Consider the following 27545-nt stretch of genomic DNA (forward strand, 5'->3'; position numbering starts at 1 on the left):
GGTACTGGTTCTGGAGTTCAGTTACATAACATTTAGTGCAGAATCTGAAACACCTCAACTTTGAATCATTCAATAATTCCACTACACCGCCCTCCAGACGTCCAAACATGAATGAACATGAACACACACACACACACACACACACTGGTGTGTATTCTTGCCTTCATGGGGTGTTTCCAAGTTTTTCTCTGTGAGGGAGTGAGTGTAAACATTTCTGAGCTCCACCCTAACGTAACCTTAAGGAGCTCATGCCATGAAACCACATACAACTAACTCTTCAGTCCATGTTTTAACATGTAAAGTGCAGAGGAGGTTTATATGGGCATAAAGCCCCCCAACAGTGTACAGATAATTTCACTAAATTTAAGCAGATATATGACATTGTGTCCTCACGGCAATGTTCCAGCATCTGTTTCCAGCAGAGAGGTGTACAGTAAGCTATGTAACTGACTAAATATGACCTAAACATATCTGAAACTGTTCTGAAAACACATGTACACCGTTCTACCTCCACACAGGTTCACACTTGCACAACAGGCCTACGACTGTTACTCACATGCCACAAGACAGAGGCGTAGCCCTTCATTAAAACACAGACACGAGCCAAAATCCAATCCAAAGCTACACCCACATCCACCCAAAGCCAAGCTGCCAAAAGTCTCCTGAACGACAAGCGAGAACACAGTTCCTTCAACCATCCTCCTTTCACTCCATCAGGTTCCATTATCTCCTTTTACTTCAGTGCTCAATGGTTTTTCCTCCTCTTTCCAGGTCCGTGACCTCCATCAAATCCATGGATGAGGGGTGTCCTGTGTTAGTTTCCCAAAAATTGTGGTTTCTTCTGCAAAAAAGTGAGTGTTTGGGACCACCTCAAACTAACTTTTGAAAGATAAAAGAGCATTTTTTAAAAACCAAGGAAGTCTCAAACTGAAGTACTGGTCTCCAGAGAAGGCTGCCAAACCCTCTGCATGTCCTCCAGTCCATTTTAAAAGCAGAGGGACACACTCAAACCCAAGTAGTGTGTGTCTCTGCCTCTAATCCAGCCTCGTCAACAAAATGACACCAGACACTAAGAAGCTGGATTAAAGAGAGGAGGCATCAAACAAGGTAGAGTCAAGCAAGCTGCTGAAGAACATCCGGCACCTCTAGCTTCAGTGCAGTGTCCAAATATGTACGCAACCTAAAGGGGCACACTGGAGCAGCTGCACATGAGGCTGAGGTCATTATGACCAATCCCAAGAGTCCACCAGAGGGGTATAAAGCCCACCAGTCTGGACTGAGGAGCAGTGAAACTGACCAGTGTTCATTTTGGCAGCTGATTTCAATCTTTTGACTAAAATGTGTATTCATATTAGTTTTATTTTAGTCATTAAGTTATTGTTAGTTCAATGAAAAAATGTTTAGTCCGGTTTTAGTCCCTAAATTTAATCCATTTAAAGGAACACTAAGTCAAATTTGGGTTTTTACCCTGGGACCTTTCCTAGTGTACTTCATGTTTAGAGACCTGTACTGAAATCAGTGGAGAGAGGGAGGGAGAGATTGTATATTTTCCTACCCTCCTCCACAAGTTACGCAGTGTAGATTCTGCAGTGCTGAGCATGGAGTAGCAATGACAGAGGCTTCATTCTCCCTGTTACAGCTCAGTGAAGCATCACAATGATGTGGAAGGTGTAACTTTGAGGTAAAAATATTACATAGTGTTCCTTTATGTGTCAAGAATGTGCCTTGTGGTTTTACTATTTTCAAGGTATTATTTCTTGATAAACAGTGCATGATATTTTGTCTTATTTCTCATATACAAACAATTATTTTTATTTAGTTCTGATCTTTTATTTGTTGTGAAAAATAAGTCATCAACATATTTTTTTCTAATTGATCACTATTAATTGGGGGTGCAACTGGTGTTGGTGTTACATGTCTCCAGAGAGCGTACGGGACAGTGCTGATGGACTTTATGACCATCTTGCCAACACCTGCCACTGGGTATGAAGAACTTCAGATCATGTGCAGCTGCTCCAGGGCATTTCCTGGAGTGTGGTGATCTGTGATGGTAAACAAGGTCCTAAAGCACAGCAGGTGAAAAAGACGAATGGGAGTAAACTAGGTGGATGAAGGTGTGAGACATAATCTGTTGGACAGTGTCCAGTAAAGTCCAGGAATAAACCCTGCTCTCATTGGCAGTGCACATGACGTCCACCACTGACCTCTCGCACTCAGAGACTCCATTCAGAAAAACACACATACCTTTGTCCTGCATTAATCACAGCCAGGATATTTACAGTCAGCATTACAAAGACTCTAATGAGCTTTACTACTTACACCAATGTCAGAGAGAGAGAGAAAAAGAGAGAGGACAGTGTCACACATTCACACAATTACTCACACCTGTGGACAGTGTCACACACTCACACAATCACTCACACCTGTGGACAGTGTCACACATTCACACAATCACTCACACCTGTGGACAGTGTCACACACTCACACAATCACTCACACCTGTGGACAGTGTCACACACTCACACAATCACTCACACCTGTGGACAGTGTCACACACTCACACAATCACTCACACCTGTGGACAGTGTCACACATTCACCCAGACACACACACACACACACACACATCCGTAGACAGTGCCACATACTCACACCTGTGGACACACAGTCTCTCACACCCATGGACAGTGCCATACACTCACCCAGTCACTCACACCCATGGACAGTGCCACACACTCACCCAGTCACTCATACTCACACCTGGGGACAGTGTCACACACACAGTCACTCACACCCATGGACAGTGCCACACACTCACTCAGTCACTCACACCTGAGGACAATGTCACTCACACACACAAAGTCACTCACACCTGTGGACCCTGTCACACACTCACACAGTCAGTCACATACACACTCACACCTGTGGACGGTGTCACCCACTCACCCAGACACACACACACACACACACACACACACATCCGTAGACAGTGCCACACACTCAAACCTATGGACACACAGTCTCTCACACACGTGGACAGTGTCACACCCAGTCACTCACACCCATGGACAGTGCCACACACTCACCCAGTCATTCACACTCACACCTGTGGAAAGTGTCACACACTCACACACACGTGGACAGTGTCACACACTCACACAGTCACTCACACATGTGGACAGTGTCACACAATCACTCACACCTGTGGACAGTGTCACACACTCACAAAATCACTCACACCTGTGGACAGTTTCACACATTCACACAATCACTCACACCTGTAGACAGTGTCACACACTCACACAATCACTCACACCTGTGGACAGTGTCACACACTCACCCAGTCACTCATACTCACACCTGTACTCACACACACATCCGTAGACAGTGCCACACACTCACACCTATGGACACACAGTCTCTCACACGCGTGGACAGTGTCACACCCAGTCACTCACACCCATGGACAGTGCCACACACTCACCCAGTCACTCACACCCATGGACAGTGCCACACACTCACCCAGTCACTCACACCCATGGACAGTGCCACACACTCACCCAGTCACTCATACTCACACCTGTGGACAGTGTCACGCACAGTCACTCACACCTGTGGACAGTGTCTCACACACACACACACACACACACACACACACACAGTCACTCACACCTGTGGACAGTGTCTCACACACACACACACACACACACACACACACACAGTCACTCACACCTGTGGACGGTGTCACCCACTTGTTTGGTCAGTAAGAGGAAATTGGAGCACCAGGCGCAAACCCACACAGACACAGGGAAAACTCACCACACTCCTCACAGACAGTGACCGGAGTAGAGGGTCCCACCCAGGACCTCGAGACCCTGCAGCACCCCCTGCAGCTGTGTGTCAGGGACTCCACCAGCACTACTTTCACTTTAAAAACATTCTTATTTCAGACCTGTTCTGGAGTCTGTTCATTTCTCTGGAGTAAAGATCTAGGCAGGTTTAAGCAAGCCCAGATAAACAAGGACAGAGGATTAAACTGAGAATAATCCTGAGAAACGTTCTGTCAAATACCAACAGTTGCACAATCAGAACTTCCCCAAGCAGAGATTCAGACACTTCTCTGTCATAAAAACATGATGGACTCATACCTCACCCTATCCTAAACACATTACATGGACCTTACTCTATCACTAATGTACTATATGGAGCCACATCATTTACTAATCTATTTAATGTGCAATATTTAATGCTATACCTCATTACCTGTAAATGCTGTAACAGAATAGTACCTGTGCAGTACCAACACAATTTATGTGCAATATTCATGCTGTGAACTTGTTTATTGTACAGTATTTTTATTTACTTTTTTTTTATTCTATTTCTCTGCTAATGGATGTTTACATATTTATGTCTACAGCATATTTTATATATTGTATTTGTATAATGTGCACCATTGCCTACTTATTGCCCTATATTTGCTTATTTTTATACTCTGCTGCTGTAACAATGCAAATTCCCCCCTGTGGGATAATAAAAGACTAACTTATAGTAAATACTTTTCATCTCCTGTTCCTTTAAATTATAATGAGCCGCTCGCTTTTCACCCAACCCAAGCACACAGCAGTGAGGAGCGAGGAGCAGAAGCTCTGGTTTTTAGCCATTTTTGCTTAGTGCTTTCTTCTCCGTTCCCATTTTTTTCTGTTTTTACTCAGTGCACTTATTTTTCTACACACATTGTGTCTGTTTTGCTGTTTTGTTTAATTTCGTCTTCGTGTGCTCACATAAACACAGGTCCAGTGCTGTGATTGGACAGAGTCTGACGAGGGTGAGGCAATTCTAAAGGCAGTGTTTAGTTCTGAGTTGAAGAGTCTCCCTCTGTTCTCTAAAGCCTGGTCTTGTACATACAGTAAGGACCCCTGGAGTAAACAGTGAGCGAGTTACACTGGCTGTTAGAGAGGACGCTGACCAAAGTAAATGCTGACTGCAGGGCGACAGGGCGAGAAAATGCCAGTGACCTGGAGTCATCATCTGCTCCAGTCTCCACTGTTTACATCCACAACTTTCAGACTCTCACAGTACAACAGGTCTAATATTAAAAACACACACACACACACACTCATTACAGTGATTTATTACAGTGTGAAAGATCCAGTCCTGCTTTCAGGGAGGAGCAGCCCAAACTCCCAAATCTACTACACAGTTGTTATTAGAGGGTGAGAGACAGAGAGTAAGAGAGAAAGAAGAACAATAAGAGAAAGAAAGAAAGATTGTAAGGGAGAGAGGGAAGGAATGAGCCAGGGAGAATAGAGAGATGAGGAAGAGAAAGAAAGGGAGAAGAGAGTGAACACAGTGTGAGAAAGCAGAGAGAAGGAGAGAGAGCAGAAAAGAATGGGGGATGTAATAGGGAGTAGGTAGATAGAGTGTGAGAGAGAGAGAGCGAGAGAGATAATTAGGCCCAGTGCTGCTCTGTATGATGTCAGTGTGTTTTGATTGCCCACATCTACATCACTCCCTCACTCCCCCCAGGGACAACACCAGCTCCCCCATCCACTCCCCCTACCCCGCACTCTCTCTCTCTCTCTCTCTCTCTCTCTCATTAACACTCTCACTCACACACACACACACTGATGAAGGTCCAGCACAGATGTGAAGTTAAGCTTGTGTGGAAGTACAGGTCAAAGAGGAGTTACAGGTCACAGAAAATTTTGTCTATTTTACTACTGACCAAATATTTCTGAAGTTAGGGTTTGTAAGTTTTTAAAACTCCTCTGAACAGACTTCTGTGAGAAAACCAGAGACGTGGTGAGTGGAAAACAATGGGGCTCCAATGGGGCAGAGCCTAAAATCTCACTACAGAACAGTGTTCAACTTATTCTGACTGTATGACATCACCTCAGTGAGGATGATCTAATACAGAGCAGGAACACACACACAAATCACCCAAGGCCATTCTCAGCTCAGATTCATGACAGCGCAGTATCAAACTCTTTATTCTTAATTATTTCTACATTGCTAATATGGGAATATGGGACAGAATAGACTCCATAGAGTTGGTCTCCCACATGAGGTTGAGATTCTCTGACACTAGGTCAGAATAAGGGCTATTTCATAACAAAGTAGAATCAGTGCAGGCTCCCTAGTGCCCATCACACCCAATGGAAATGCACAGGTAGAGTTAGGTTAGCTCCTGGTGTGACTCTGCTGACAGAGGAGTCCTGGTGCTAGCACATTCACTCTGCGAAGAGTGGAATAAATCAGAGCAAAATCTGAGCATCTCTGTGTGATCCACGTTGGCTATCATTGTTGAAAAGAACAAGGCTTGCTCTCCTCTTGGAAGCACTGTGTTACTTTTGGAGAAAGCATGAGAGCTTATTCAGAGCAGAGTGTGGAGATGTCAGCATTAAGCCCTGTTGTGTTTAATCAGAGGAATGATAAACACAGTCCATACACTCTCAGAGATAAAGGTACTCTATTGGAACATTATTGTCTTTAAAAGTACAAACAATTTAATGTACCTTTGTAAGCTACAGCAGTGTTGTTAAAGTCCAGTTGTTTTCCCTAAATGTTCATTACATACAGGAGACAGCGATATCTGTAATCTTTCTTTACAGTACTTTGTAAAATAAAAAAAACATAATACCTAGAGGTAAAATTGGGTATATGAAATTAACAGAACTTAATCTACAATTATTATAATTCACAAATATGTTAACTAATTAAAGGTACAGTATATGTTCCCTTGAGGGCACCCCCACAGTGACCGTTTCGGTTCATATATTCTGTTTCTAACACAATGAACATCAAGGAACATTTTAATTGCTCAACTGCAGTCATTACAAAATAAACACACGCTCACAAAATACCAGACACACACCAACATCATAGAGGACAGGAGATGAGATTTGATAACGTGTGACATCATCCAAAACAAATGAGGTCATCTTAGACCACAGAGAGACTGCTGGAAAACACGAGCAGAAAACTATATACATCCCAACAGCCCACATTCCTCACCGGTCACTCTGACACAACCCTGGAGTTGTGGGGTTGTCCTGTCATGGACTTCAGAATATTCCACAAAGTCGGATAAGGATTTTCCTTTGAGTCAAGAACATTGAACACCTCCCACACTCATCACACACACACTGACCCACACACTCTACACGGAGTGTGTCAGAGCCGAGTATGGTCGCGGTCACACGACCAGGATCCAGAACACACTGATGTACTCTGACTTGACTTTGACTCAGTGTGTCCCAGTCTCTGCCTTGTCCTAGATTTGACTCTGACTGAAATGGCAGTTTTACACTGCATGGCATCGGATCGGCACAACCCCCACATCTCCCCCGTAACATACCCAGTGTAGTCTCAAAACAACATCTCAAAACAACAGGAACAGTTGGCTTTGAAAACCACAACAAACTGCGGTGGTAACATTGAGCTGGATATCTGCACTGAGAAAGCAGATTAAAAAAAAAGAACCTGGTTCTAAGTAGAGGTGGGCGGATCAATCCAAATATCGATAATATCGATATCAACACTGGTATTGGTATTGATCAATACTCAATTTTCTCTCCTGCTGCTCTCCCACTAAAGTCCATGTGTGACTCAGCGCAGAGCAGCATGCGCATCCCCCCGCCTTTTGTTATTGCTCCGTGACGTTCCAAAGAGTCCCCCACACCCACCCCCGAACCGTGCTGCACCGGCACGTGGTGAAGACTAGCAGTTTACTTGGTATCGGATCGATACCAAAATTCCCGGTATCGCCCACCTCTAGTTCCAGGGGTGGGGGGGTAACAACATATGCAGAGCAACAGACGAATTAAAACATAGAGAAGGTGATTGCTTTTCCTTTTTTGGTCATGTTTCTAACCAATGGGGCTCAACTGAGTTTCACACGGAGCAAAACACACACTAAATGTTTTTTAATACACACGTGTACACACCAGCTTTTAAAGACAGCGAGTGTAACACGTGTGTGAGCAGGTCCAGTGTGTGTCTGTGTTTGTGAGGGTCGAACTGTCCTCCTACTCTTAATAATTCCTCGCGGAGTGTGTTTACATTCCAGCAGTGATGTTATCACCCTCACACACTCCATCTCACTCCTCCCCCTCCTCTCAGGAGACAGTCCCTTTACTCCAGTCACACACACACATTTCTCAGGAACAGATCAGCTGAGACATGTTGGGGTCTTCTGCAGATTTACGCTGGAGAGAAAAGGTTTCTGCAGTTCATCAGCAATAACATTTTAGAACAATATTTGTTTATGAGCTTTTCTGATACTGAGGTGTTCACAGGGGGCTCTATGAGGGTCACAGACAAGTCACCAGCCTTAATAGAGAATATGGATGGGCTGTATCTACATTTTTCAAAATATTAATATGGTATATGTATTACCACAGGGTGTGGGTGGGGATGAGTCTGCACTGTCGGGCTGCATGAGCCTCATATCTGTGAGCACAAACTCAAGTGAAGTGTTTTCAGCGCTGTGCAGTTCAGGGTGTTGATGATAAAAATGTATTTCTGATAGAGCAAATTTCAACACCTGGTTCTTGAGGAACAGAAAATGTAAAAAGCAAAATAAGATGGTTCTACACTGTTTAAAGCACAGCTGGCCAGCTAACAGGCACTTGTGGTTTAGCACACCACAGCAGGTGATTTTCCAGTGAACTGAGACTCAAATCATCCATATTTAGAGATAGAGCCTCATACCCATGAGTGAAGTGAAGTCAAGTGAAAGGTCTTCTGAGAATGTTCTGTTTTCAGCTTCATTCCTCTCTTTTAACCCAACCTCAGCACTAAACTCATAACTTTAGTGGACAGCTGAGAGTGTGACATCATCCGTCAGTGAGCTCCCACATAATTACTCAGACACGGAACAGATATTTGACACTCCACACATCATAATTTTGAATTACCCTGCCTCACATTGAGATACTGTCCACATTTTTAAATATAGGTATATAGTATACCACCCAACCCTAATAGAGAATATTCATTAATGTGGCAGATGGGGCTGTGGCACTGCAGGTGGTCTCTGCGTCCTCAGGCATCCTCTCCATAATGAGGAGTGTTGTGGGTTATCCCTTAGCCCTTTTCCACCCAATGAACTGTTGTTCTTGAACCTGTTCTGTTTAGGATACTTGAACTTCATTGCTTTCCAGTGACAGTGGGATAGTTTCCACCTGTTTTAATGGGACTCAGGACAGAGTCATGGTTTATCCACTGTTTACAGCGCGGTCAGATCAGAGTGAGATATGATACACATATGGAAATGATGCAGAGTTCTGTCTGTTACAGTTGGAGTATTTCAGACTGTGATTCCAGAGCCATCTGCTGAGCTCCAGAACAGTGAGAACAGCGGAGAACAGTCACCTAAATGTGACAGCACCTCAAGTCGTGCTTAACACAGCCCCAGAAACTCACACATGCAGCATTTTCCTGTTTTTATTTCATTTTTCTAACCCTGGTCTAAGGTATGAAGAGCTTTGATGTAATTCATAAAACAACCACATCCCTGTCCTTGTCTGAAAGGCTAAACACAATCTCGTACAGACTTCTGTGTCTGTTTAATCCACTCTCTCATCAGTATCTCATAAACAATGGCCAGGTAAAAAAAAAAATACTCCATCCTGAATCTGAAGTGTAACACTTCTGCCCTGACGTCTATTAGACTTTCTGTCATGCTTTAATCCAGGAGGGGGTTAAACACTTTGTTTTAGAGAGGGTGGGACTTCAACTCTGTGTATAAGTGTGGGGCTGCTGTGCTTTAGACAGGGTGGGGTTTAAATTGTGTGTTAAATGGGGTGTGTGTGTGTGTGTGCTCTTTTCGGTTCTCGTGAATCTGTTTTTCTTCTCATTCAGCTCCAATTAATCTCTTCTTCTCTGTTTTCCTGTCAGAGTGTAAAACAATCACTGCATTCTGCATTCCCCTAACCGGTATGTCATCAACACACACACACTACAGTCCTTTAGCACTACACCTACATTCAGTATACACAAAATAACATCACAACAGGAGGGAGACATGGTTTTTACTTTAAATTAAGCAAACATAAAGTGAAATAATGTAAGTCATTTCAGTTTACTTCTATTGGTCAAATTAAACATGTAATTATAACACAGTAAAAAAAACCTAATCAGGGGCCTTTTTTTAAACACAAAAGTTAAGACAAAGATTTAGTGACAGCATTTAAATATTTCCATGAGATACATGTCTCATAAATTCATGTCTATACATAATCAAACATATTTATTTGTATTAATACTATATTAGGCGGCACGGTGGTGCAGCAGGTAGTGTCGCAGTCATACAGCTCCAGGGACCTGGAGGTTGTGGGTTCGATTCCCGCGCCGGGTGACTGTCTGTGAGGAGTTGGTGTGTTCTCCCCGTGTCTGCGTGGGTTTCCTCCGGGTGCTCCGGTTTCCTCCCACAGTCCAAAAACACACGTTGCAAGGTGGATTGGCGACTTGAAAGTGTCTGTGTGTGTGTGTGTGTCTGTGTTGCCCTGTGAAGGACTGCCGTCCCCTCCAGGGTGTATTCCCGCCTTGCGCCCGATGATTCCAGGTAGGCTCTGGACCCCCCGCGACCCTAAATTGGATAAGCGGTTACAGATAATGGATGGATGGATACTATATTATTAGTGTTATAATTATACATGACAATTGTAAAACCCTTTGTGTATGTATGTAATAATTACCCAAGGGTGACACTGAGCATGTTTAACCAACACCACACAGACCTTGAACGGTACAAGGATCTGTTAGTTATGAGAACTTTGACCTGACCTTAACACACACACACACACACGCACGCACGCACACACACAAACACACACACACACACACACAGAGGACATGAGTGAATGTGAACAGAGACATTCATATAATATGTGAGTTTACATGATTCATTCATTACCAAGGTGATCACCATAACACACACTTAACTTACGCAACACACACTTAACTCCCGCAGCACACTCTCTTTTCCTGTGCCAACATACCTTCCAAACAAACACAGCAATACACCTAACACAAGACAATATGAACATCTCCTTAACATCTCTGTAATTCCCCCTTAATATCCATAGCTCCTCCTTAACATCCCTGTATTTCCACCTTAAGAACCCTGTAGTGTTTTTGTATTACTCAGTGATGTATTACATAACACAAGTTCCAGGGCAAAGATTTATGACCTAAAAGATACAAGTCTCGCCATAACTTAAAGAAATCTAGATATTATAAAGTACATAAACACAAAACCACACAGAGAACATCTGGCACAAAAACAGGTAAAAACATATCTGCACAAAAATACACACAGAGCTGTAAACAAACAGGGAAGAGTTAAGAGTGTTTACCTCAAAGAAGCTGCGTAGAAAATATATCACACTCAGCATAGCGAGAGAATCATGGAGACAACTTTCTCTCTCCCTCTCCCTCTCTCTCTCTCTCTTTCTTTCTCTCTCTATCTGCCTCTCAGTCCATGTCCCTCTTTCTCTCCCTTTCTCTTTCTTCTTTTTAGGCTGTCTCTCTCCCTTGCTCCTGCCTGCTATTGCATGCTCTCTTGTTGCTATTTTGGCAGGAGGGAGAGAGAGAGAGAGAGAGAGAGAGAGAGAGAGAGAGAGAGTGAGGGAGGGACAAGGATCAAAATAAAGAGAGATAAAGAGCAGAAAATGAATGAGTAAAGAAATATGAGGGAGAGAGAATGTGTAAGAGAGAAAGAGAAGTTGGCAGAGACACAAACAGATAGACAGATCAATCCAAATCCTGCTTACTGTAAAGATGCATCATTTGTGTGAGCTTATAAACACACACACACACACCTATACACAGACAAACAGCTAAACACAGACAGTTCTTTCAGATTATAATTAATGAAATATTTCATTCTTAAAACTGAATCAAAGCTTAGTCGTTTATTATAAATTTGTTTCAATTTGTCTTCATTACCCTCCATAGTAATAATAATTTATTTGTAATTTTATAGTAATGATTATTTTGTTTTTATTTAATTTATTCATTCATTCATACTCTGTAAGCACTTATCCAATTCAGGGTCGCAGTGGGTCCAGAGCCTACCTGGAATCATTGGGCGCAAGGCGGGAATACACCCTGGAGGGGGCGCCAGTCCTTCACAGGGCAACACACACTCTCACACATTCACTCACACACACGGACACTTTTAAGTCGCCAATCCACCTACCAACGTGTGTTTTTGGACTGTGGGAGGAAACCGGAGCACCCGGAGGAAACCCACGCAGACACAGGGAGAACACACCACACTCCTCACAGACAGTCACCCAGAGCGGAAATTGAACCCACAATCTCCAGGTCCCTGGAACTGTGTGACTGCAACACTACCTGCTGAGCCACCCTTATTTAATTTACTGTTACTTTAATGTAAAGTTCTTGAATATGCTGCAGCTGGAGTAATTCCCACACACACACACACACACACACACACACACACTGCCTCCTGGAGACACACCTGAGCAAGACACACTTCTATTCACACTGTGGATGGTAGAGTGCGTGGCTGAGTGGCTCCCTCTAGTGTCCAGAAAAGGCGTGTGCAGGGAGACTGGTAAATATTGCAAGCCACTTCTTCCTACACTCTCACTGTCCATTGTCTCAGTTCCACTATCCACTCACTGTCCCCTCTCTCAGCTCCACTGTCCACTCTGGTCACTCTGTAGTTCCACACTTTCACACTGTAATCCATCAGTAGTTCTGCACACTTTGTTAGCCCCATTTGTCCCCATGTTCCTCAATGCTCAGGACCCCCTCAGAGCAGGTTTGATTTGGGTGGTGGATCATTCTCAGTGCTGCACTGACTGACGTGGTGGTGGTGTGTTAATGTGTGTTGTGCTGATAAGAGTGGATCAGACATAGCAGTGCTGCTGGAGGTTTTGGCTTCACTCCCTTGGTTGGACGGCCCCGATTCTCTCGAAGAAAATGGTGTTTTTGTCTCTGAGTTCAGTGTTTTGGTTTACAAAACGTATTCATTCTTCAGTTCAATACTTTTTTGGCCCCATTTTGACGCCATACTCCACACATGGAGATCAGAGCGGAGGAAGAAAAAAAATCTTCGCTCCAGTTTGTTCCGCTCTCCAGTAAAGAAGAGAAGACAAAGAGAGGGAGATTAAAGGCTGAGAGAGTGAAGGATTCTTTGATGAAAGTTGCTCTGGAAACAAAGCCCTGAACTTTCCACAAGAGCAGCAGCAAAGTTTCTCCATTCAGACTCAGCGAGACGCAGTGCTTCTCAGCCAGTCTCCTGATCATCAGCCCTGAATAAAAGAGCTGTCAAGTTTTAATGACTGCCCCCACCACCCGCTCCTTTCACACATAGACACACACACACACACACACACACACAGAACTACTCACTTTTTTTAAGTTTACTTTCAGCAGTCAGATGAAACTGTAACCAAGGAAATCTCTCTCCATTACTTGCATCTCTCTCTCTCTTTCATTCTCTTTCTCTCTTCTCTCACTCTCTAACTCCACAACATCCTTTCAATCTTCCAACAAATCATCGCTGGAGCTCATCATGCTTGGAGTAGGCCACCAACTACTAATTCTGTTACAACAATTAATAACAGTCAGGGAGGGTGAGAGAGAGAGAGAAAGAAAGAAAGAAAGAGATACCCAGTAAACAAAAAACATCCCTTGACGTTCAAATTAGGTCTAAAAATAGTCAGTCCATCAAGTCTGTATTTTAAATGTCATCCAAAATCCATCTTAATATGTCAGTTAAGTGATGGCCAATTAATAACATCAATGGACGTTTGGACCAAAATTGTTTTATTCATCTTTTCAACGTCTGTGTTTGAACGTCTCTTCAACTTTCATTTTAAACATTAAGAAATGTTGATTAGATGGCAGTCATTACGTTATTTCAGTATTATCAACAGCTAAATATTTACATGCATGTAATGGACCTGTGTGTGTGTGTGTGTGTGTGTGTGTGTGTGTGTGTGTCTTGGAATTCATTACACCATAACTACATTACAGTGAGCTTCCATCTTAAGTTCACCTAACTTGTAGCTACATGCACTGACTATATTGTCATATACACCCACTATGATTGAGTGGTCATGGTAGGTTTGCTGAATATTATGATTATTTGCAAATTATTAGCATAATTTCTCCCTTGTCCATTAATGGAAAGGAGCTGCTTTAAATATTTATTTGAATAGTGGGCCATTTTCTATAGTGTTACTTGAGGGTTTACACATTTAAACTGAATATAATCCAATACTGTGCTGAAAACAAAACAAATAATACAGTCCTATAATTCTGTAATCACATTAAAATAATGATTGAAGACATGAGAGACCTAATGGATTTCATAAGTTTGCAGTTCACCCCATAATCAGATTACCAAAAATATATCATTAAAATATCAGAAGTGCTATGTATTTCGTTTTCACTGAAACCTAATATTTTAAACTATATAAATAGTAGAGGGTGTCTAGTTCTGTTGGAGAGAAACTATGCCCTTTTTTCAAATCACAAAGGCTGCCTTTCCTATACTCGACTTCCCACAAAACATAGATCGCCCACTCGCTGGTTTCTGCCCACTTGCTGCGTACGCCCCTCCCACTTGCTGGCCTCTGGCCTGCAGAGATATGTAGTTGGATATCAGGTGTTCCCTTTAAGTGTGTGTTTGTAAGTGAGTGAGTGAATATGTTAGAGTATGTTAGCAACTGAGTGACTGGGTGAGCCAACATCATTGGATACACACCTAGTCACAAGGATGGTGGTGTTGAGTGCCCACTGTCCCCGTCCATCCACTAAACACCACTAAAATAAACACCACTTAATCAGACACTAAATTACACACTACAGAAACAAGAACAAATACAAGGTTCCTTTCAGGTTGCAGTGCCTAGTGGGACATACTTCACTGTCCACTGACCAACCCCCTGCATTCAACTGCCTTCAGCACTAACTCCCAAACCCCTACACTACTACAGCCTGGAACTTGGTAATGATATTAATACATGGCTTTTAAAGGGTTAAATTCTGCTCATCTGAATGGCCCCTGGCTATGTGCTGCACTCAAGGCATTCACTTGAGGTTATTCACTGCTGTTAAACCTGTCCCTGGTTTTATAAACACACACGCACACACACACACACACACACACACACACACACACTCCTATTAATCATGCCAGACTGGTCAAACATTCCCACACACCTCTATTAAACACATCCATGGTGCCGGCGTTGGTGATAGATTCTGGATCAAACGCACCACTCCAACTCATCACTCCCCCTATTCCACACACCAGAGGAACAAAATCTAAAATCTAAATCTAAATCCAAATCTAAAATCTAAAAGTCAGAGAACAAAAAAATTGGTTTTGCAATAAGTAAGTTGTATAAGAGGGGGGCACAGTGATGCAGCAGGTAGTGTCGCAGTCACACAGCTCCAGGTGACGGCCTGTGAGGAGTGGATAAGCAGTTACAGATAATGAATGAATTAATTAATTAAATTTGTATAAGAGCTCAACGCACATAGACATATCATAGACATAGGCACATAGATCGATGGCATGACCACTGGGATTCGAGATGTTTTCCCTTTATATATTTTTCTAAATGTATTATCCATGGCCAGTAACACCCCCGACCTGTCAGTCTTCCCCTAACAACCACATGAGGGCGGAGGTGAGTATATGCCTCCTCCAAGAACCTCAGAGGCTAACCCACTGCACCAGAGGACAACGTACAATGACTAGATCTGTCATTTCAGCCAACAGGCAAGTGCCAGGCGGCCACCCTACAACCCAGAAACTGAGGTCAGTTGTGCTCAGTAGGACTCCCCCACCCTGGAGGCAGCACCCGGATCCAACCCACAGCCTCCTGAAGATAGAGCCAACGCTGGATTCCAGATTCTTGACAGAACTCATATTTCACATTAATCAGAGCATGGGGACAGTGTGGGATTAGCCAGAATATCCACATAACACTCATCAGAAACATCTGTGCCATTAAAAACGGTGGAATAAACACCTGGAGAGGAGCAGCACCATCCAAGACGAGGCCAACGGAGAGAGAGAGAGCCTCACATTGCTGTTCCCACACTCTCTGTGCATTTCTGGTCTGGACAGATTGTAGATCATTGTCTTTGTTCTGAGATGTTTGACAGTTATTTGCAGGCCACGGGAAATCTGGGAGAAACAGCAGAGTGAGCACAGATGTGCTATTACAGGACTTACAGATCATAAAGGATACTGTAGTGGATGTCTGTCACATTCCACATGTTCAAAGACACCTCCATATGTCTGGTTTACAGAGGGGTGTTCACTATCAGAAAAACTGTCACTGTGTTGGCACCTTCAATGAAACATATAATGTACCTTTAATTAGTGAACATAATTGTACCATATTCTATATTAATAGTATATTTTAAGTTGTTTATAGACATCCCACTGTACTGAGTGAGTTGGCTCCTTTAACCCAGGGTGAATACATTTGAATTTCTGTAAATAAAGGATTGTTTCATATTTAATGACAGTTTCTGAAATATCAGGAAGACTGGTGAAACATAACCTTAACCTGATTAAGTTTACAGTGTCGGGCACATATTTCCTGTCCATCCTGTACGCAGTGGTGTTATTTGGGGTCAGTTTGACCCCAGGGTTTTGTATCTGAATAAAACACAACAGAAATATCACACATTAAACTTTTTATTTGTTTTTTTTGTGGACAGTATTGCAGTTACTATCAGTGCTTTTCCACTACATGGGATCGGCTTGACTCAACCCGGCTCGGCCCGCTTTTAGCTGGGCGCTTTTCCACTAGCAAAGCTCCCCGGCGAAATGAAGCTTGTAACGTCACAAAACCCCATCTCTAACAGGAACCTCTGGCTTTGAAAACCACAACAACGGCTGCGGTAAACTTAGGTGCTGTTTACTCATGTGCTGTTTTTGTTTTTTTGGACTGAACATGGGTCCATGACCCAGTTCTCAGAGATCAGTTTTCCTTGTTGCACATTCGGCTTTCACTAGAGATTAAAAAAAAAAAAACTGAAAAGAACAGGAGGACAATGCTGTACCCAAAAACAAAACATCATCTTTAAAAAGCTGGCCATCAGAACTGACCACCATACATTCTAATTAATTGAAAAGGACCAGCACAACCATGCAAACCATCTTGAACATGCAGAAATGAAGGACATTAAGAGACACTTTTGACTTAAAACCATGGGGGATAATTATAAAAAGCTAAATTTAATATTGAAATGTTACGGCTGTTCCACTCTTCCAGCAACTATAAATAAGCAAAGCCCACAGTGCAGCTTCAGAGTCATGTTTCTGACGGAGCTGATGATAGCAACGGGCAAAGTTTCCCTTAAAAAGCCCAATGTTTTTGTCCTGGCAGAGACAGTAAACCAGGACAGCTGCTCGTCCCTCCACCCCGAAACCCCAGCACTGAGTTTATTTAGATGTGATGCAACACACACTGGTCCCTAAGAGAAAGACAGCGGATACAAGCTGTTAAGGCGTCTCAGGAGAAGGCGTAGTGGACGAACCTCCTCAGTCTGGAACAAATCTCAGACACATACAGGGCTTTATACGGCACACTCATAACTGCAATTAAAATGATAACAAGATATATGATACAAGAGGTATATTTTTACTGATGTGTTGAATGGTTACAAGCTCTTGTTCAAAAACATGTAAAAACAGGTGAATAATCAGATATTCTTAGAGCGGCCTCTGTATGAGGAATATCAGAGACAATCAAAGATAATTTCACCCAGTAAGAGATCATTCTCTACAGTGTTTACTCTAAATCCTGTCCTGACCACCGAGAGACACGGATGAAAACTGGAAAAACTCAAAACGAAAAACAACAGCTGCCCCATGGCAGACAGTAACAGCTGCTGGACACTAAACTGGACACAGCCACACTTTCCACTGTTCAAACTAATCTGTGTGTGTCCAGCCATTCCCTGAAGAGAAATGAGGAGTGGACACTGTCCCTGGGTTTGGAGACCTTTGAATGGTCTGATATTACAACCACATTCTTCCATCAGGATCTAAACCAGCAGGTAGTTTCGCAGTCACACAGCTCAGAGGTTGTGGGTTCAAGTCCCGCTCTGTGAGGTGTTTGGTGTGTTCTCCCTGTGTCTGCGTGGGTTTCTTCCGGGTGCTCTGGTTTCCTCCCACAGTCCAAAAACACATGTTGGTAGGTGAAGTGGCGAAAAAAAAGTGTCCGTAGGTGTGAGTGAATGTGTGTGTGTGTCGCCCTGTGAAGGACTGGCGCCCCCTTGAATGAATGAATATATGAATAGAATAGAATAGAATAGAATAGAATAGAATAGAATAGGAAAAAAAATAGAAAAGACAAAAGAGTTTTTCTAGCATAAAAAGTGAACCTGTCAATCTTCTTTCCGTCTTACATTCTCTCTCTCTCTCTTACATTCTCTCTCTCTCTCTCTCTCTCTCTCTCTCTCTTTGAAAGGCTGTTATTGTGTGAAAGGCATGTTGATATTTAATCATGTAGATTTCATTTCCAGATAAAGATTTGTGGGCAAGAGAACAGCCGGAAGTGGTCAGTCTCATTCTGAAGGGACAACAAAGCGTTTTCTCCAAAAACACAGAAGTGTGGGTGGGGGGTTAAATCTTTACACATACAGCGCCCTCCATTAAATATACAATGCCCTCCATAATTATTGGCACCACTAGTTAAAATGTGTTAAAAGCCTTCATATAAATTCATTTTTTATTGCAAATGCATAATCTCACTCTGAAAAAAATTTGAAAAAAAAACAACCTTAAACTCAAGTAAAAAAAAGAAAAAATCCTGACTAACAAATAATTATTTCCCATAAAATGACCTGTTCCACAATTATTGGAACACTTAACAATTTCTTGGAAATAAATGTATTTGAACAATTTATGTCATTTCTACTGTAGTGTATAAAGTGGATCAAAGTAATTAGGAACCTTTAATTAGTAATTCATCACTTTCTGTTTCCCTGGGGTATAAATATGCTGTTACACAGAGGCCTATTTCTCCTACTCACTCTTAAACATGGGAAATACAAGAGAACACACTATTCAAGCAAAGCAGATGTGTGTCAACCTTCATAAATCAGGCAATGGCTACAAGAAAATAGCCACTCACCTGCAGATGCCCTTATCTACAGTCAGAGCAATCATCAAAAAGTTCAAAACATCTGGAACTGTGACAAACAAGACTGGAAGAGGACGCAAGTGTATCTTGCACCATGCACAGTGAGAAGGATTCTCCAACGCTCACTGTAAGATAATTGAATCAAATGATAGAATCTTGGTATTATTAGGTCTCCCAAACAACCATCAGGCACTATCTACATGCCAACAAGCTGTTTGGGAGGCATGCACAGAGAAAGACTTTTCTGAGTTATACTCATAAGCGTAAATGGGTGGAGTTTGCCAGTCGGTACTGGGATTTTAACTGGGACCGTGTGCTTTGGTCAGATGAGATCAAGATAGAGCTTTTTGGCAACAAACACTCTTAAGTGGGTCTGGCATAACACTAAGCATCTCAGTCCCCAGACCTCAACCCAATAGAAAACCTGTGGGGTGAGCTGAAAAGGAGAGTGCATAGGAGAAAACCCAGGACTCTGGACGATTTAGAGAGGTTGTGCAAAAAGGAATGGTCGAAGATCCCTCTTTCTGTATTCTCCCATCTTGTGAGGAGTTAGAGGAGAAGATTAGGTGCTGTCTTGTTGGCAAAAGGAGGTTTTATTCATATAAAGATTTAATTCTTAGTGTGATTTTTTTGTTCCCCCACCAAATAAAGATACTTGAATTAAAGCTTACATTTTTCTCTTTTTTTGCATTATTTGTCCTATATTATTTGTTTTAAAAAAAGAATTTATTAGAAGCCAAAGAACACTTCTTAACCAGGAGTGCCAATATTTATGGAGGATGCTGTACATCATGCAAAGCATCTACTGGTGGTAATGTAGACCTACAAAAAGCAGCATGACAGCACACTCCAGGCAAATACATCATTAATAAATCAAGAGTGTATTTGTGTGTGTGTAAGAGTGGAGGTGTACAGTAGAGTTGTGTAAATGTCCTGCTTCAGTTCTTGTGGCTTTGGCAAAGCACTTCAAAAGTCAAAAACTTCAAAGAAGTGTACAACCAAAATGTCACTGAACAATTGTCCAGGGTCCAGTCAGGAAATACACATGAGCAGAGGTGGGCTATGTCATTATATTATACCGTTATAAATAACATTACACTGTCCACACTATCTAAGAGTCTATCTATAACATCAATGATTACAAAATGCACAGAGCCCTTCTGAGATCACTGTTCAAATATTATAATAGTGCTCAACTGTTTCTAGATGTTTTTTTTTTACCTTTAGAGAAAGTATCTTAATTCACTGGTAGAGATAAAATGTCCAAAAAGGAATCAGCTGGAATAAGTCACTTTCACTTGTAACCTGATTGTATTTATCTGTATACATAGAAGGAGATTTTAAATGCTTATATAATCTTGTGGACTGGTCTGGAGGACTGTTATATTCAGATGGACTTCCTTAATGCTCTGCTGAAGTCAGTCAGGCTAATGCTACAAACAACAACAATCTTTAAGAACCATCATTCTGCCGGTGGGCTCAAACTTTGTCCTTCATTTCCTCACCTCAACAAAGACTGGGTTGTTAACATTTCCAGCATCGCCTATTGTAAAAAAATTATCTTGTACTGTTTTTTTTATTATTATTATTTTTTATTATTTTTTTTTTTTTTTGATTGTTTGGTTTTTTGAAGTGGTGTCAACATACAGTTGCAAGGAATTTAAGGATTTCATCATCAGTCCATAATATCATCAAAAGATTCAGAGAATCTGGAGAGATCTCTGCAAGTAAGCAGCAAGGCAGAAAATCAACATTGAATGCCTGTGACCTTCGATCCCTCAGACGGCACTGCATTAAAAACCGACATCATTCTGTAACAGATATTACCACATGGGCTCAAGAACACTTCAGAAAACCATTGTCAACAAGTTAAAACTCTACCATGCAAAACAAAAGCCATATATCAACAACACCCAGAAACGCTACTGGCTTCTCTGGGCCCAAGCTCATCTGAGATAAATATTCTGAGAAATATTGAAAATGAGTGAATATTTGCCAAAAAACAATAAAATTTATCCGTTTGAAAATTACATATCTTGTCTTTGTAGTGTATTCAATTGAATATAGGTTGAAAAGCAATTCATCATATTCTGTTTTTATTTAAGTTTAACGTCCTAACTTCATTGGAATTGGGGTTGTATTTAAACCAATCTGTAGGGACACAAACTCCTTAGCCTGACCTCATATGATATAATATCAGCTTTACGACAGGATGTTACGAGAGCTCAACCTGTTTCAGATCCCGTTTTCTGTTCTAGTAGATAATGAGTATTACAAAGTGTAAGGTTGTAAAATGGTGTAAAAAATTGTGTGCCTCTCAGACCAGAACAGACCACATTCTGAAACAATTCAGACTTCATTCTGGAACAAGAAAGCTCAATAAATATCATTACATCCAGACTGGTCTCCTCTCTTCATTTTGACATAAGAAAAGTTTACAACTGTCTCATAGCAGTGATTCACATTACAGCTCTGTCCTCACTCTCATGTCCCACTCTCTCTAGCGAACTGTCGCCCATCCTGAGAAATCTAAGAGACATTCTGTATCACAGACGGCTGTAAAATTATATCTGAAGTGGCAATGGCCTAAAATGATTTGGAAATAAACCAATATAAATGTGCAATGCAGCAATTTCAGAAATGCTCTTTATCACAAAGAAAACCAGCCACAGGAACGAGGTCAAACTCTCCTGAAACAGTAGAGGGGGAAAAAAGAAAGAGAGAAAGTGCCAGAGGAGCTCAGGTGACACTGACAGCTTGGAGGAACAGGTAAAATTTACACAGGTCTCAACATGAACCAACCAACCAAAGCCAGGGCCAAAAAAACGAGCTCCACAGGTATTTCCCAACATCCCCTTCACCAAGACATTACTGTAAATATGTTTTTTTTAAAAAACAGCCCTGGCAGCATGGTGGCGCAACACGTAGTGCTGCTGTCACACAGGTAGTGTTGCCGTCACACAGCTCCAGGGTCCTGGGGTGTGTGTCGTCCTACAATGTATTGGCGCCCCCCTCCAGAGTGTGTTACCGCCTTGCGCCCAGTGATTCAGAGTAGGCTCCGGACCCACTGCGACCCAGAACAAATAAGTGGCAAGAGACAATGAATGAATGTCATGTAATAATTCTAGTCTAATTTGATTTGTCACGGTATGTAATTTTGTTCAATAAGAAGTTGCAATTTTGTATGAATTACAAAATACAAATAAATCAAAACAAACACAATAAAATATACTAAATATTCTCAAGGGTGTCACGGTGGTGCAGCAGGTAGTGTCCACTCCGGATGACTGTCTGTGAGGAGTTGTGTTCTCCCTGTGTCTTCTGGATATTCCAGTTTCCTCTCATGGTCCAAAAACAAACATTGGTAGGTGGATTGGCTACTCAAAAGTGTCCATAGGTGTGAGTGTGTGAATGTGTGATCTCCCCTGTGAAGGACTGGTGCCCCCTCCAGGGTGTGTTCCTGCCTTGTGCCCAGGTAGGCTCCGGACCCATTGTGACCCTGATCTGGATAAAAAATTACAGATTTGAATGAATGAATCAAAATATTCTCATCTACAAAATGGGGTCAGAAAAAGTTTAGGAAAAATTGAACCATGGCCTCCCAGGTCCCTATGATCTCCATGATTCGTAGAACACGGAATCACAAAAATGAGGAATGAAAACAGGTACAGAATTCCAGGAGTGGCCTCGGATATTTGTTCGTTGGGTAGAAATTCAGTTTATAATTTTGAGATTCAGATATTTGTTTTTTTGGATAAATGGGGTGAAGGCAACTTTCCACTCCACATGTATTCAGCCTTGTCAACATAAAAGCCTTGAACGAAGCCTAAAACAGCCTAACATCTACAACAACCTACTTACAACAAAGCATGGCAAAGGTACAGTTCATTTTGTCAGCTTTACACCTCAAATTAGAACACCTCCATGAACTCTGGTTTATTCGTGTACACTCTGTGCTCTTAGTGGCGAAGTTAGCGAATGATTCAGATAGCAGAGCCATGCTGGAAGCAGTAATTTTAAAGCGGGTGCTGAGTGCTGATGTTCTGAACACAAACATTCGGGTATTCAGATAAATGTGGTTATTGATAAAGGCAACAGGGCGGCACGGTGGCGCAGCAGGTAGTGTCGTAGTCACACAACTCCAGGGACCTGGAGGTTGTGGTTTTGAGTCCCGGTGACTGTCTGTGAGAAGTTTGGTGTGTTCTCCCCGTGTCTGCGTGGGTTTCCTCTGGGTGCACCAGTTTCCTCCCCCGGTCTCATGACACATGATGGTAAGTGAATTGGCTACTCAAAAGTTTCCATAGGTGTGAGTAAATGTGTGAGTGTGTGTCGCCCTGTGAAGGACTGATGCCTCTTCCAGGGTGTGTTCCTGCCTTGCGCCCAGTGATTCTAGGTAGGTTCCGGACCCACAGTGACCCTGAATATTCAGGCTCCAGCAGTAAAAAATAAATAAATAAAATAAAATAAAGTGCTTTCCCCACTCAACATAAAAGTCATCTTCAACATAAAAGTCGTTGTGCAAGTAAAGACTAAAAATCAATCATATAAAACAGCCTAACATACTAAAACAACACACAACAAAGCAAGGCGACGCTACAGTTCATTTTGTCAGCTTTGTGCCTTAAATTATAGCAAACTGGCCAAACAGTGTAAACTTTGTGCCCTTAGTTAGCAGGTTAGCGAGCGTAGGTAGCGAGTGAAGCTGCGCTGTGAGCCACAGCGCAACCTGGAGAGAGGGATATTAAAGTAGGGGTCGGAAGAGGATTTTGTTAATGACAACAATATACACCACGAGTACACGGGGCAGTCAAAACTTTCAATAAATAAACAGTGCAATTTGCCTACTGATTGATTAATTAAATAAAAACTGCTAAACATCTATAACTATTTTTTAAAAAATTAAATGAAAAGTAAAAATGAGAAAAAGAAATCAAATGGATTTTACAGCGCCATACTCTACTTTTACCCTAATCTGGTATTTTCTTACTGATATTTATTTATGCTTCTTTTTACCTGTAATTCAATACCTTTATTCATAAATCTACTCTTTCCCTGTTGCAATCTGTTATTGTGGACTCCTGAATTCAGCCAGACTGAATCTGCAGGTTAAGACACTTCTGGCTTGAGGCATTTTGTGTAAAAGTTTTTTTTCTCTTCCAACAAAAAGTTCAGGGAAAAAAGTGCTTACATCAGATTCCTCCAACAACTGTGTTCCAGGGAGTTCAAGTTCAAGATTAAGTTCAAGTTCAAATCAAGTTCAAGATCAAACTCTAACTTTGAGCTAATGCATAAAAGGGCTTTTATACAAAAAGAGAATAATTAACAAAATAAATAAATAAATAAACCAAAAGCTACTAAACTTAAAATAAAATCAGCAGCACACACCTGCACAGAGGTCTGACAACTAACAATTAAAGAGACTGCACTTATTGCAAACATTGCACATAAATATGATTGCATACTGCAGATATGAGCTACTGTCTGTAGCTAGCACATTAAATAATTTCACTAGTGTCACCAAGCCACAAATAGTTTGATTAAAGCAGAAATGCCCCACAGGAATGAATTCAAGCGTGGATTATTTACAGGATTTCAGCATAAACACGGGAACCTGCTTAGACCTGCAGAATAATCTGCTCCTGCAGAACAGACACAGCTAAAACCACCACAAAAAATAAACTGAGACATATTAAAGCTGTGTAAAGCTGGTTTTGTACCTGCTCTGAAATCATTATAACACATTTACATCCACAATAACATCCTGAGATCACAGCTCACATATCAGGGGCTCAGAGAAAACCACACGGTCTGATCAACCAAGAATCATAACCTTGCGAGTTACACAAAAGTCCTGAGAAGCAAAACGTGTGCAGACAGCACGTCTCTCTAGAGAGAGAACACACAGATAACAATCCAGGACGAAGCTGTTTGTACACAGTCTGAGGATGGTTGGGTTTCAAAGACGATTACATCAAATTTCACATTGAATGTGTCTTGTTTAAGAGGACATGAGGACAATCTAACACTAGCCCCTGACCTCACTGATGTTAATGAGACTGAATGCCATCAGATCCTCACTGCAATGTTCCTAGATCAAGTGTAAACCATTCCCAACAGAGCAAAAGAGGGTTGAGGTGGAAAGAAAAACATTCCTGATTAATGTCCCTCAGTGCAGGAGAAATTCTGGATGAACAGGTTGTGCTGTTCATCCAGATGTTTAAAGTGTGTTTAAAGTGACAGTTTGTTGAAAAGTCAAATCTATTCAACTGTCAGACATCAGACAAAACAGCATCATCTCAAACAAACAACTACTGAACATTATTGGTGAAAATGTCAGTGTGGACTAATCACAGTCAAGGGGTGGAGCCTAAGAACAAAATTACTTAATCCACTTCATTGATTTTGGTCAAAGAGGTGCTGTTTTTCCTCAGAAACATGTTGCTGCGCTCCGAAATAGCTTTCTTTTATTTGGTGCAGACTTTAAAAACAGTCAAATCTGATCCAACTCTATAAAAAAAGCTACAAACTGGATTCCAAAAAACTTGGGACACTAAACAAATTGTGAATAAAAACTGAATGCAATGATGTGGAGGTGCCAACATCTAATATTTTATTCAGAATAGAACACAAATCGCAGATCAAAAGTTTAAACTGAGAGAATGTATCATTTTATGGGAAAAATATGTTGTTTCAAAATTTCATGGCGTCAACAAATCCCAAAAAAGTTGGGACAAGGCCATTTTTTAACCATTGTGTGGCATCCCCCCTTCTTACAACACTCAACAGATGTCTGGGGACAGAGGAGACCAGTTTCTCAAGTTTAGAAATAGGAATGCTCTCCCATTCATGTCTAATACAGGCCTCTAACTGTTCAATCGTCTTGGGCCTTCTTTGTCGCACCTTCCTCTTTATGATGCGCCAAATGTTCTCTATAGGTGAAAGATCTGGACTGCAGGCTGGCCATTTCAGTACCCGGATCCTTCTCTTACGTAGCCATGATGTTGTGATTGCTGCAGAATGTGGTCTGGCATTATCTTGTTGAAAAATGCAGTGTCTTCCCTGAAAGAGATGACATCTAGATGGGAGCATATGTTGTGCTAGAACCTGAACATAGTTCTCTGCATTAATGGTGCCTTTCCAGACATGCAAGCTGCCCATGCCACAAGCACCCATGCAACCACATACCATCATTGATGCAGGTTTCTGAATGGAGCATTGATAACTTGGGTTATCCTTGTCCTCTCTGGTCCGGATGACATGGTGTCCCAGTGTTCCATAAAGAACTTCAAATCGTGATTCATCTGACCACAGAACAGTCTTCCATTTTGCCACACTCCATTTTAAAAGACCCCTGGCCCAGTGCAAAGGTCTGAGCTTGTGGAGCTTGCTTAGAAATGGCTTCCTCTTTGCACTGTAGAGTTTCAGCTGGCAACGGCGGATGGCACGGTGGATTGTGTTCACTGACAACGCTTTCTGGAAGTATTCCTGAGCCCATTCTGTTATTTCCTTGACAGTGGCATTCCTGTTTGAGGTGCAGTGACGTTTAAGGGCCCGGAGATCACGAGCATCCAGTAGAGTTTTACGGCCTTAACCCTTACGCACAGCAATTGTTCCAAATTCTATGAATCTTCTGATGATGTTATGCATGGTTGATGATGATAACTTAAAAGTCTTTGCTATTTTATGCTGGGTAACACCATTCTGGTATTGCTGCACTATCTTTCTGCACAACAATGGTGGAATTGGTGATCCTCTTACCATCTTGGCTTCAGAGAGACACTGACACTCTGAGAAGCTCTTTTTATACCCAATCATGTTGTCAATTGACCTAATTAGTGTTAATTGTTCTTCCAGCTGTTCTTTATATGCCCAATTTCCTTTTTCCAGCGACTTATTGCTACTTGTGCCAACTTTTTTTGGGATTTGTTGACACTGTGAAATTTTGAATCAACATATTTTTACTTTAAAATGTTACATTTACTCAGATTAAACTTTTGATCTGTCATCTATGTTCTATTAAGAATAAAATATTGACATTCACCATCTCCACATCATTGCATTCAGTTTTTATTCACAATTTGTTTAGTGTCCCAAATTTTTTGGAATCCGGTTTGTAAATGTCTGTTACATGTCCCCTTATATTTGAAGCATGATTTTTATAGCACTGTCCTGAAATTAAGGGGATGAATGTTTCCTACCCTCCTCCAAAAGTTATATAGTGCAGTTCCTGCAGTGCTGGGTCTGGTATAGCAACAGAGGCTCTATTCTCCCTATGACAGCTTAGGGGAGCATCACAATGATTTTGAGGCTGCAATATTAAACTAAAAATACTACTGGTCAACCTAATTTCATTTATAATTTGTTCAAATCACATGAGAGGAAATGGTAT

The 27545-nt window shown here is 41.7% G+C and overlaps 1 protein-coding gene across 3 annotated transcripts in view; it reads right to left on the reverse strand.

Annotated features, from left to right (window-relative positions):
- The window catches only part of LOC136679585 (rho guanine nucleotide exchange factor 4-like), a 72381-nt gene that overhangs the window by 42163 nt on the left and 2673 nt on the right, over window positions 1-27545 (reverse strand). The window contains exon 1 of one of the 3 annotated variants that reach the window (XM_066658199.1): window positions 11360-11455. The exons of the other annotated variants lie outside the window; for them this stretch is intronic. Within the exon in view, the coding sequence (XP_066514296.1) occupies window positions 11360-11398 (39 nt within the window). The 5' untranslated portion in view covers window positions 11399-11455. Of the gene's footprint in view, window positions 1-11359; window positions 11456-27545 lie in introns of those variants that run through there. 3 annotated transcript variants of the gene reach the window in all.

Source organism: Hoplias malabaricus, chromosome Y (assembly GCF_029633855.1).
Source record: "Hoplias malabaricus isolate fHopMal1 chromosome Y, fHopMal1.hap1, whole genome shotgun sequence".
Taxonomy (NCBI): Eukaryota; Metazoa; Chordata; class Actinopteri; order Characiformes; family Erythrinidae; genus Hoplias; species Hoplias malabaricus.